This window comes from Plasmodium fragile (genome assembly GCF_000956335.1).
Source record: "Plasmodium fragile strain nilgiri unplaced genomic scaffold supercont1.97, whole genome shotgun sequence".
Lineage (NCBI taxonomy): Eukaryota > Apicomplexa > Aconoidasida > Haemosporida > Plasmodiidae > Plasmodium > Plasmodium fragile.
The window spans coordinates 12,497-23,796 of record NW_012192677.1 but is presented as its reverse complement, the minus strand read 5'-3'; the positions used below and the strand labels follow the sequence as shown (position 1 = coordinate 23,796).

General features: G+C 40.6%; 4 protein-coding genes across 4 annotated transcripts in view; 2 read left to right on the top strand and 2 right to left on the bottom strand.

The window, feature by feature from the left end:
* Nucleotides 1–2,402: 2,402 nt before the first annotated feature.
* Nucleotides 2,403–6,065, top strand: AK88_05145 (uncharacterized protein; the record flags this gene model as incomplete). Its single annotated transcript, XM_012482747.1, has 1 exon — nucleotides 2,403–6,065. One exon carries the CDS (start codon nucleotides 2,403–2,405, stop codon nucleotides 6,063–6,065), a length of 3,663 nt encoding a protein of 1,220 aa, XP_012338170.1.
* Nucleotides 6,066–7,348: 1,283 nt separating this feature from the next.
* AK88_05144 (60S ribosomal protein L44) lies at nucleotides 7,349–7,842 on the top strand (the record flags this gene model as incomplete). Its single annotated transcript, XM_012482746.1, has 2 exons — nucleotides 7,349–7,561; nucleotides 7,744–7,842. 2 exons carry the CDS (start codon nucleotides 7,349–7,351, stop codon nucleotides 7,840–7,842), a joined length of 312 nt encoding a protein of 103 aa, XP_012338169.1.
* Nucleotides 7,843–8,422: 580 nt separating this feature from the next.
* AK88_05143 (Grx4 family monothiol glutaredoxin) lies at nucleotides 8,423–9,259 on the bottom strand (the record flags this gene model as incomplete). Its single annotated transcript, XM_012482745.1, has 3 exons — nucleotides 8,423–8,626; nucleotides 8,806–8,904; nucleotides 9,059–9,259. 3 exons carry the CDS (start codon nucleotides 9,257–9,259, stop codon nucleotides 8,423–8,425), a joined length of 504 nt encoding a protein of 167 aa, XP_012338168.1.
* A 1,508-nt stretch (nucleotides 9,260–10,767) lies between these two features.
* Nucleotides 10,768–11,300, bottom strand: part of AK88_05142 (uncharacterized protein) — a gene marked incomplete at both ends in the record, with an annotated part of 3,248 nt that continues 2,715 nt past the window's right edge. Inside the window, one exon of the mRNA XM_012482744.1 lies at nucleotides 10,768–11,291. Within this exon, the coding sequence (XP_012338167.1) occupies nucleotides 10,768–11,291 (524 nt within the window). The remainder of the gene's footprint in view (nucleotides 11,292–11,300) is intronic.

Below are 11,300 nucleotides of genomic sequence, written 5' to 3'. Positions count from 1 at the left end.
TTTTTTTTTTTTTTTTTTTTTTTTTTTTTTTTTACTTGGAATACACGACGCATGGAAAAGGGAAAGCATAAAAAAAAAAAAAAAAAAAAAAAAAATAAAAAAAAGAATCACAAAAAATTTAAAGTGTCAGTTTGAGAAAAATTGCCACTTGCTCCTTTTGAAAATGCGTACCTCCACCGTAGGGGCAAGAAATACATCCACAAAGGTATGCGCAGATGTATGCCCCATTGTATACGAAAAAGTGGGCAGGTGCCATGTTACATCGCTGAATTTTCCTCTCATGAAGATCAATATGTTGTCATTTTAAAGCAGTGTTGCCCTTCCTCCATTTTAATTAAACATCACCTCTCAGGAGAAGCATACCACAGTGCACTTCGCCCAAGTGGCCTATTAAATTATCGCAATATAATTCCAGCTGAACATGCCCACTATTTTTTTTTCAACTCCTATTGTGGTTCAAGTGTGCCAACTGGTGGAAGGGAATACATACATTTGTGCGTCGGGTCGAATCAAAATGAAAAACAAATACGTGGGAAAGAAACAACACCCACACATTGTAGCCAGGACAGCCAAATAAAACAAGGCTAAAAATAGCAAAGTGTTAAAAACACAAATGGTTGGTGTCAGTACCACGACATTGCCGCCACCTCCTACAAGCGCACAGAGTAGATCAAACATGTTGTACCATCTTTTTGAGGATAAAAAAAAGGTGAAAAAATGGTACATTACAACAACAGGTAAAGTTCCATCTGTAGATTCACAATGTGTCAAGAAGGCGAATATAAACACCACCAGATTGTATCCCTTTTTGCCACTTTTTGGTTAACTTTTTTAATCCCATTTGAAGGGAAAAAAAAATTCCCTCTAACGTTTATACACATTGGTGTAGCACATGTTGTGGTTTCTCGCCGCGCGGGTAGTGACCGGTCACAAACTGCAACTAGCAATCCAGTTGTCCATAAAATTTGTCATCAAAAAAATGGGAAACTCCTAAGCAATACCAACACACATTCTTACAAATTATTACCACTTGAGTATTCTTATCCTCCTTCATGTTTCCAAATTAATTTCGATTCAAAATTACCTGAACCCTCAGGTGTAATTATTCCCAAAGTTGAAACACCTAGGTAGCTACATAGCTTAAATTTTTTTTTTTTTTTTTTTTTTTTTTTTTTTTTTTTTGTTCATAAAAAAAGTGAAAATTTTAAACGCGGTTATTCTCCCCATTGTACATTTACGAAAACACACACGGACGTCTTTACGCAAAGAAATACATGGTATAATCTGTCGCGCCTTGCAATCGGGAGTAGACTCCTTCCAACAACACATCATACAGGAAGGTTTTAAAAAGTGCACACCTTTGTGCAAATTCTCCTTTTACGGAACCATATATACGGGCTACGCGGAATGCCCTGATCATGTCATGTCCTCAAATTTAAGCCAATTGGGCTGTTGTTCCTCCTCACTGCTCATCTTATTGAGGAGAAAAAAAAAACATCGTTGCGACTTTGGCTTTAGGAGTATGCTTCCCCCATGTACATAAAAACGCGTGCGTGCATAAGTATATTCCAACAGTCACTGTTCTTAAAACGAACGAGTAACAAATTCAAGTGAAGAAAGCTTCTCCACAGTTTACATCCAATTGTGATATCCCTGCAAGTGGGTCCCCCCGCTCTGTGTTATAGCCGCCAAAAGGGAGTCTCCTCAACAGCACACAAACCGCAGAAATTTAAAGAAGCGGGAAGGCCATACACTTTGGCAATTCTACACGCACGTCATCAGCCCAGTGAAATATGGATAGCCATACAAAAAAAAAAAAATAAAATAAAATAAATAAATAAAAATAAAGCAAAACAAATAATAACACAACACAGTATGTCATAATAAACGATGAGCGCACTGCTCGAATTGGCAAACCATTCCACCACAATCATTGCCCCAAACCATTGCATTTCTGGGCCAAGAGAAAACGGAAATGCCGAAAAAAAAAATGTGAAACATAGTATGTGACAAAGGGGAGGCCGACAAGCAATACTTATGCGATAAAGCTGGAACAAGCTAGGTTACACCCGTAACCAACGCTGTTAAAACGTGTGGGCAAGTTTCCACGCACGAGACGAAAAGGTGCTCGTTTCTCAGTCAAGGGGCCCGCGCAATTGTAACTATACATTCAACCAAGCTTGTTGAGCTATCTGTGGACACTAACAGCCCTCTACATTAAAAATTTATTTTGAATTCTGGCACCCCCACTTGGTAGTGAAAGCAGACCCGCCTCACATAGCACCTTCGTTTGGGAAATTCACGCTCAGGGAAAATTCCCAAGCTGAGCAACTATTCCCCTTTATTGCTTACAGCATGGAAGCGCTCTTACAGAAAGGAGAAAAAACTAAAATGAACGAAATATGCAAAAGCTTTCGAAATATGTTTGCCGCAAGGTCACCATCGGCAAAGAAAAGCGTAACTCTCACAGGGTAATCGGCACAACCGTAGGGCTCTCCATAATTCCTACCTCGACAAAATGCATCACGCACACAAAGAGCGGCCCCACCCGAACAGACCGCAAAGCGTATAGCTTGCTCAGAGATTACATGGTGGAAAGAGATCATGAAAGTAGACACAATGGCGCCCTTTACCACCGCAATGAAAATATCGACTTTATCGAGAGTAGTAGTCCAAGGAGGAGGGAAATTTTACACCAGCCAAAAAATGCCATAGACATTGTTCATATGGACCGGGAGATATTCACCTCAGTGAAAATTGTCCTTTCCCTAATTGATAGTATAAATACTCGAGTGGTGCAAAATGGATTAGTGGCCAGTACACAAAGTGACACCCCTTCAAGCAAAGGGATCCTGCAAAACCGAGCAATCATAAATGAGAACGAGTACCTCTTCTGTGTAGAAATGGGAGAAGATAGCACAGCCGGAAGTGCACATATGGGGAGAAATTCCTGTTCAGAGAAATTTCCCCCTTGTGATGATGAAGATCTATCTCATTTGAAAAGAGAAATTCAAGGCGTCGATTTTTTCGCCTTATCTGCTCTATTCCGCATCTACCACAAAATCGTCAGAAAAAAATATGACCCCCATGAAGGTAACCTTTCCAGAGTACCTTTCCCATTTAACAGGGTGGAAAAGTTCATCCTTCAAACATTATGTTCTCACATTGACAGTCTGCTTCAACGAAAGAACAACAAAAAAGGTGACAAACTGGACAACCATCTAGAAGGAAGTCCAAGCAGCAAGGCTCCGTTCCGTGCAATATACTGGGAAATATTAAACATTTTACAAACTCTCACACACAATAAAGGAGAGTACATAGGCGCCATAAATAGAGTGCTATATGCACAGTTTAAATTTGTGGACAAACACAGGCATCACTATAACTATGCCTTCGTGGTTGCTCTCCTTCCTGTAATTAATGAAGTACTCCTATATCAGTCAACTGGGTTAGGGTCTCTTCCAACAGTGGGAGGAGACTTCCGTCACCCTTCTTTCTTTACAACCATAGGGGGGAACCCCCTTCACATGCAGAAGGAGGCTGTTACGTGGGGATACATCGAGGAGAACTACCAAAATGGAGAGGTGTATGCGAAGGGCACCGGCTCCCCAAAGGGTGATGAACAGAGTAATAATATAGACACGACACACAACTGTGGAACGGATCAACGTTCGGCGGAAGAAAAACAGAGCTGTGCAAATATTATTTGTCCCCCCCCGAAGAGCGTCCAAAAAGAGTTTATTAACCCCCCTGCGGATGGCGCGAACTTCTCCTACTTGCAACAGTACAGTATCACCGTGCTCAGCATAATGGCCAAAAAGATAAAGTACATGGAACAGAGGAATCATGTCCATGACTTAGGGCTTATACTCGAGGGTATCAACACCGTGTTGCATGTGAATAGCAGCTTTGGGGGACAGCTCTCCAGCTTGATAAATCCAAGGGCAGAATTCTTAAAGGATGTCATGTCGAAGGATAAGGACCTCCCTACTGGAGTTAGCCAAAAGATGTACCTCCTTCTCTTTCTCGACTTTATATGTATCTTTTTAAAAAATGTAAAATTTGATTCCAAGTCCATCCATAGCATGACAAAAAATGGGGAATCCGTTGGGGACCACTTTCTTAAAATTCTCTGCCTGTCCAGCAGCATTAGGCAAATACTAACTAGTGAGAAAAGGAGTAGTGACAAGGGGAAAATTCCCTACAACCATGACCCCTATGATGTGTGCACCAATGATGTGCCGCTCTATGCAGACCAAGCCTCGAAACTAATCAGTCGGGTAAATAAAAACATTGGTCTGCTGACCAGCGAGGTAATTCTAAATACCCTCAAGTATTGTTCACCCGCCCGTTTGCAAAGGAGTCATCAAGTCAACTCCTACATGGCTTACCTACTCAATGACGTCTACCTGCAGAGTAACAGCGAAGTGAAAAAAATCATTCTTTCGCATTTCATGAAGACGAATGAACCGTCACATTGGGGGAGTCAACCAGGTAAGAGGCAAATATATTTGGAATATATCACCCTCCACAATTTTGTGAAAATCTTCAAAGGGGACATTAACCAAGCGGAAAGCAAGGACCCAGAAAGGGGAAGCGACAAATGTGTTGAGAAGATTTTTCCTTTTTTTCGAACCTTCCTGGAGAATTGCATAAATATGAATGTTATCGAAAATGACGCCACAGAAGATGTTTCGCGTGAACACCAGATGAAGCAAATCTTACATGGGCTAAACAAATTGTGCTACTTCTACGTGCTGTGTAAAAGGCACATCACGAATTCCAATTTCGTGGCACTTGCAAATTGTAACTTCTACTTTGCATTTTCGATAATTAATTTGCACATTGAAAAATGCCTGAACAGGTCAGAACTTTTTTTCCCCCATTTTGTCAACATGTGTGTAGAAAAGATATCCGTCATTGTGGGCACACTGAAATGTTTCGGCCTACCAGCGGAGGAAGACTTGGCCAACTGCCTCTCCAAATTTATCACGCTGACGCATCTGTGCATGAGTGAAGAGAACAAGAAGAGTCTCCTTTTTTATGTGTTGCCCTATGTGGAGGGCGGGAGAAATGACGTTGGCAAGTTGAGAAGCCTTTTAGTGTGTACCGAAGTTCCTTCACTCGGTGCAGCAGAGGCGAAGGATGAGTGTACGGCCGCTGGGGAAAGCACAAGTATATGTGAAGATGCACAGCGGACAAGTAACGCTTACTGTGAAAAAAAAAAGTCTGATGAGACCCACTCTGAAAAAAACCCATCTGGTGACAACCTCCTACGCACCCATCAAAACGTGCAGCACATGGAAAAACGCATCGCAGACGTATTAGCCACATTCGAGGAAAAAAAAATTTTTCCCATCGATAGTAAGCAAATGTATGAACTGCTACAGGAACTGCGACACGAGCATGTGAGGGGGGGCCTCCTACTTAGGAAGGAGAACCAGATTTTGAGAAACAAATTAAATTATATCTTGCTCAATTTTGACTCGTTCATTAAGGCACATATTACCCAAGTAGTTGCAGAGCAGGAATGGGTTTTTGCCCACCATGATGAGGGGGAATTAGCTGAGATGGGCAAAGGTGGCCAGCGTGTTGAACTCCCTCCTGCTGTTCAAAGGCCTAGAGAAGATACCGCAGAGGGAGACAACTCCATTGGGGAGGTAGTACTCGCAAAAGATGTTCACGAGACACCTGCGGGAGAAGATCAAACAGATGAACAACCCAAACTAGGACTCTACTTCGACTATGGACACGTCAGTGCCAAAAATGAATATTTCCGACAGCTACAAAAGTACGAACGTGAAGATTACCAAAAAATTAACAACGTTCTTATAAACACGTACCTTTGTAATCCGTACGTATGCTCCAAGAGCAAAGAGGTTGTTTTGTCCAGTGGTAAATCTCCTAAGAAGATAATTATTTTGCCACAGGACACGTATCGAAATATACACAAGTTGGTCGTCGCTGGGAAGAGCGGCGAGGGGTTGAAACTGCTGAGGCGTGTCCACAATTCGGTGAACCTATTCTTTATCCGGGTGAAGTTTTTTTTCAGCAGATTAAGTTAATGAGACGCATACCTGTGTGGTGCCTCTTCCGCTCCACACCCTACTTCCGCTTCCCTTGTTTTGTGAACTGCCCAGTGGACGCATATATATGCAAAAGTTTATTAACCCCTCATACGTATGTGTCATATTTATATATGTTTTTACCCGCGCGTTGTTTCCTTTCCCTTTTTTTTTTTTTTTTTTTTCGTTCCTTTGCAAAAACTCTTCAGACAGAACAGCCAAAAATGGTAAGCATATTTGTTTTGTTCTCGTAGGTGAGGGGGCACATGCTACCCATATGCGCAATTATACAAGCGAAAATATTCGCATAAGTACATCCTTTTATATGTACGCTCTACTACAGCTCGAACTTAAAAATACCTTGATGGGGGAAAAAAAACAAAAAACGCTAGCCACGGAAAAGGCCGCTTTCCCCCCTTATGCTATAAAAAGTGCCCATATTTTCCCACTTCCTATATTCCTACCGTTTTGCGCGAAGGCTATATTTTGTGATTCACAAATGAGAGCAAAATTCATTTCGGGACAAATATTCATAACGATTTTCACAAAATGCCAAGTTAATTTTTCGCTTCATTTGCATACAGTTTTGTCCCTCCAATTTGGGGCCATTTTGTAGCGTTCCGAGTGCTTGGGCGGATAGGCGCCACTTTGATCCCCATGGGGGAAAGGCAACCGACCCTTGGCGCAAAGGGCCCAAGGCAAAACTGAATAGGCCGCAAAGTGCTACATTGCCTTTAATTGCCGAGTGCCTACACGTGCATAACGTTATTAGATATTGCCGTAGAATATTTTTATGCTATAGGTCGTGTGAAGTCAAATAATTGTTCACAATTTAACTGGGCATATGTCAGAAACCATATTGCTGTCGCCCCTAATATATCTCCTTCCTTTTTTAAACTTTTTTGAAAGTTTTTTCCGCATTTTGCGCTCCGCGTTTGACCAAGGGAAAAAAATTGCAGCGCCGGTACATTTTGCAACTCCCCAAAAAATTTGCAGCAGTAAGTTAATTCAACCCAGTAATATATTTTCCCCACCTTTCTTTTTTTTTTTTTTTTTTTTTTTTTTTTTTTTTTTTTTTTTTTTTTTTTTTTTTTTTTTTTTTTTATTTACCATTTCGCCAACTGTCGCGAATTTAATTCACAGTCACAACGTGCAGCATTGTGTTATTCTCACATTGTCACGCAGTTACTAAGTTACTCAATTACTCAGTCACGCAGTCACATAGCTACATAGCTGCTTATTTCCTATTTACATTTTTACGTGGCTTAAACTATCTGAACAAAATGGTGAACGTCCCCAAAACGAGGAAAACCTACTGCAGCAACAAATGCAAGAAGCATACCATGCACAAGGTCAGTCAGTACAAAAAGGGAAAGGAACGATTGTCGGCCTTGGGAAGAAGAAGATACGACATGAAACAGAAGGGATTCGGAGGCCAAACCAAGCCCGTTTTTAAGAAAAAGGCCAAAACTACCAAAAAGATTGTTCTCAAATTGGTAAGCACTGGAGAGTGAAGCGTCAGTCGCGTAGCCTTTACCCCCACAGGATTATGTGATCGATGCGTGCGTGATTATCCACTGCACTCGCCCACACCAGTGTCCTCGTACCCATGCGACCACGGGGCTATATACCAATGCGTTTATTTTATTTATTTATTTTTTTTTCCTCCCCCCTGTAGGAATGCACAAAATGCAAGAAGAAACGATTTCAAACCCTGAAGAGGTGCAAAACGTTTGAGATGGGAGCCGATAAGAAGAAAAAGGGAGCCGTTTATTAAATGCTCCACCCCATCCCTGTACATTGCTGTCTCCTCAAAAGGAGAAAACCCCTTTTTCATTGTTGCTACAAATCAAATCGCCCTGTTCGGGAATTTCATTCATTTCGTGATGGTGCATATCGCGTGTTTGGTCCATACGGATGTTCAGTTGTAAAGCTGAATAGGTCCGCTTACATGCTCACTCAGGGAGGGGCTAAAGTATATGCCCATGCGAGTATGCGCATATATGCACTACTTATATATATGTACATATTTGCACTTTGCTACATGTGTGCTCGTGCCCCCTGCATGCGCGGAGTGATGATTATTACGGAACATTTTTCGAAAAACTCTTTTGAAATGTAAGAAACGAACTGCTAATTTTATCAGTGTTTTACGAAGGGTGGCAGATACTAAACAAGTATTCGCCCCGTTCTCGCCACAGTCGCACCGCATGCACATGCGGCCTGGGCGTGCCCATTACAAAACGATGCGCACATCTCCCAGTGTTACCCACAAAAAAAAAAAAAAAACAACGCTGTTCCTGTGTGTAATGCCATTTACGCGGCAACCAGGAGAAGCTGGGCAAGTCTGAAACGCCTTACTTCACCAGCTCTTGTAACTCTCCACTGGAGTACAAATCTGAGATGATGTCGTAACCACCGATGAAATTGTTATTTACGTATAAGTGTGGGATGTAGGGCCAATTGCTGTAAATCTTTATGGCCTCGCGCAAGTTGTTGTTCTTCATTACGTCGATGTATACGTAGTCCTTTACGTTCATATTATTTAGTATCTGGACAACCTGCACAAGGGGAAAAAAAAAAAAAAAAGTTAGCCACTCTGCACGAAATGGGCATATTAAAATGTGCTTCTCCTGGGTGTAAATTAGTTCAAAAAAAAAAACAATGTAAGTTTCTCAAACGTGGGGAAAACTGGGCCCAAATGGACAAAACTACCACACGGCAGACATATTAATCTCACCTTTGCGCTAAACCCGCACAGGGGACTTTCCGGGGTTCCTTTCATAAACAGCACAATTTTCTCCTTCTTAACGATTTCCTTAATTTTTCCCTTCAGAGTCTACGATGGGTGAGCAAAAAAGGTTGAAAACAGACAGCAGTCCTTTAGCATAGAGGCACACTGCTGGACATCAATAAAATGTGCTCACATAAGAAAGGATGCATTATTTTTAAAAATGCAAAATTCACCATCTCATTTCCCTCCCTGCTTTAACCTGGTACACGTCCGATTTTTCAAAGTCTTTAAAGTCGTCCGAGCTGTTGTTTATCTTATTCTCGGGTCCTCCATTTTGCTTATCTTGAATGGAAGTACTGAAGTTTGCTTTTGAAAACTGATTGCAAGAAAAGAACGTTACGTTTCTCCTCACTATGTGTCGATTCATGCGAAGGAGGATCCTACAACTCCTTACTATCATTGTCAAAAAAAAAAAAAAAAATAAATAAGAGATAAGTTTACACAGGTCAAGTGTTTTTGCATAGAACTAGGTACAAAACAGCTAATTTAAATTATATTTAAAAAAAAAAAAAAAAAAAAAAAGTGAACAGAAAAAAAGGTTTGATAAAAATAAAAAAACCACCTTCCTTTTTTTTTTTTTTTTTTTTTTTTTTTTTTTTTTTTTTTCTTTTTTTTTTTTTTTTTTTTTCCCCTTTCCCCCAACTGCAGAACTGGAACAGTTACAATAGCACAGCGAAATAGCATACATCCCCACGGTGCCACAATTAGATGATACCTTATTTTGCTCCTATGAAACTGCTCACCATTTTGTTGTTTCTAAAATTTAAGCAGGGTTCTATTCCACGTTGCGTAGCATGCGCATGTTCAGTTTGTGTGCACAGTTTATAGCCCCTGAACAAGTCATGCAAATTGGTGAGAAAAAAAAAAAAAAAAACTTTGTGCATTAATACACAGCAGTTAATTTGCCCCCATTTTGGCTAACTGGTTGATTTCCCTTGAGGAAAAATATGTGACATTTCACTTGTATATGGCAACTGTTCAATTAAGGCAAAAATATGCAACAAGGGACATATGCCTGTGTTTCCACGTCATCACCGCTACTGCGTAACATTTAATCAACATCACTAGAACAAGCACAAAGACACAAACGCCGTTGCGCTATGCACCTGGTTAGCGTTTCCTTTCCCTAAGCTTCGCACAAAACCTGGGTGCAGTTTACACCCACCTTGAGCTTGTTTAAAGCTACATATTTTTCGCTAACACAAACTGTAAGAAAGCTATTAAAGTGTTTTACGCGCACATGTATGCCTTTATACACAAGAACGAATTAGTGGCTGTGTCATAAGGGACAAAATTGCCGCCATTGGAATTATTACATGCCCACATTTTGCTCTGACTCCGGCTTGTGCCCAAAGAATAGACGCGCGCCTCGTTTGCCACGCCGCAAAACTTAACTCGCCTTTTCTGCGTTTGCAAATTTTTGAATTTCCCAAGTAAATATACCAGTTCTCTTTTTAACTTGTTAAAAAAAAAAAAAAAATACATTCTCAAAATTTAAGTTCTCTACGTTAAGCAGTATACATAACACATACGACAAAAAAAAAAAAATGGAAGAAAAAATATACGTCAAAAAAGGGTCAGTCAAAAAGGAAAAATTAATATAAATGTTTTTCTGTTTTTTTTTTTTTTTTTTTTTGCTTTTTTTTGTCACGATAAGTGTTTAAAAATACTCATATCGTGTTTTCTAGAAATGCACAACTGATTGTGCGTAAGGACATAATGCGTAAAGTGTGTTACTTATTACGCTTTACACACACGTGCATACAGTTACATGTAAGCAGCAGAAAATATTCATAAGAGGGAGGAAAAAATCATGTCCCTACGGGCAAGTATTTTTGTGCATGTACAAAACACAAAACACTTAATATGCACCGTGGAGGACGCCGAAAAAAAATGGATGCCAACTACTTAATTGAATAATGCTAGGACTAACAATATGATTAGCCCTAATGAATTACTCACAACGTTAAATATGCCTGCGCACTTATCCATTGTACAAGCTTCCATCTCAAGGTCACTCAGAGTAAGTTCCTCTGGTTTTTTCTTATCTGCATCAGCTTTTCTTCTAATTCTTACACCAGTTCCACAGGTTACACTGCATGGAGTCCATTCTGTACCAACGCTAGATCTAATTTTCTCTAGGTACTCTTTCACAAGCTTTTCATTTACTTTATTAGCACCTTCATTATTTTGTCCCTGTCCTTTTCCTGCTCCTGCGTTTCCTCCTGCATTCCCACCTGCGTCTCCTTCTTTTTTATTTCCTGCATTTCCACCTGCGTCTCCTTCTTTTTTATTTCCCGCATTTCCTCCTGCTGGTTGTGCACCTCCCCCATTTTCTTGTCGTTGTGGTTCATTTGCCGGATTTTGACCTGCTGCTGGACCTGCTGGTCTATCTGCATCTCCACCTGCTGGTCTATCTGCATCTCCACCTGCTGGTCTAT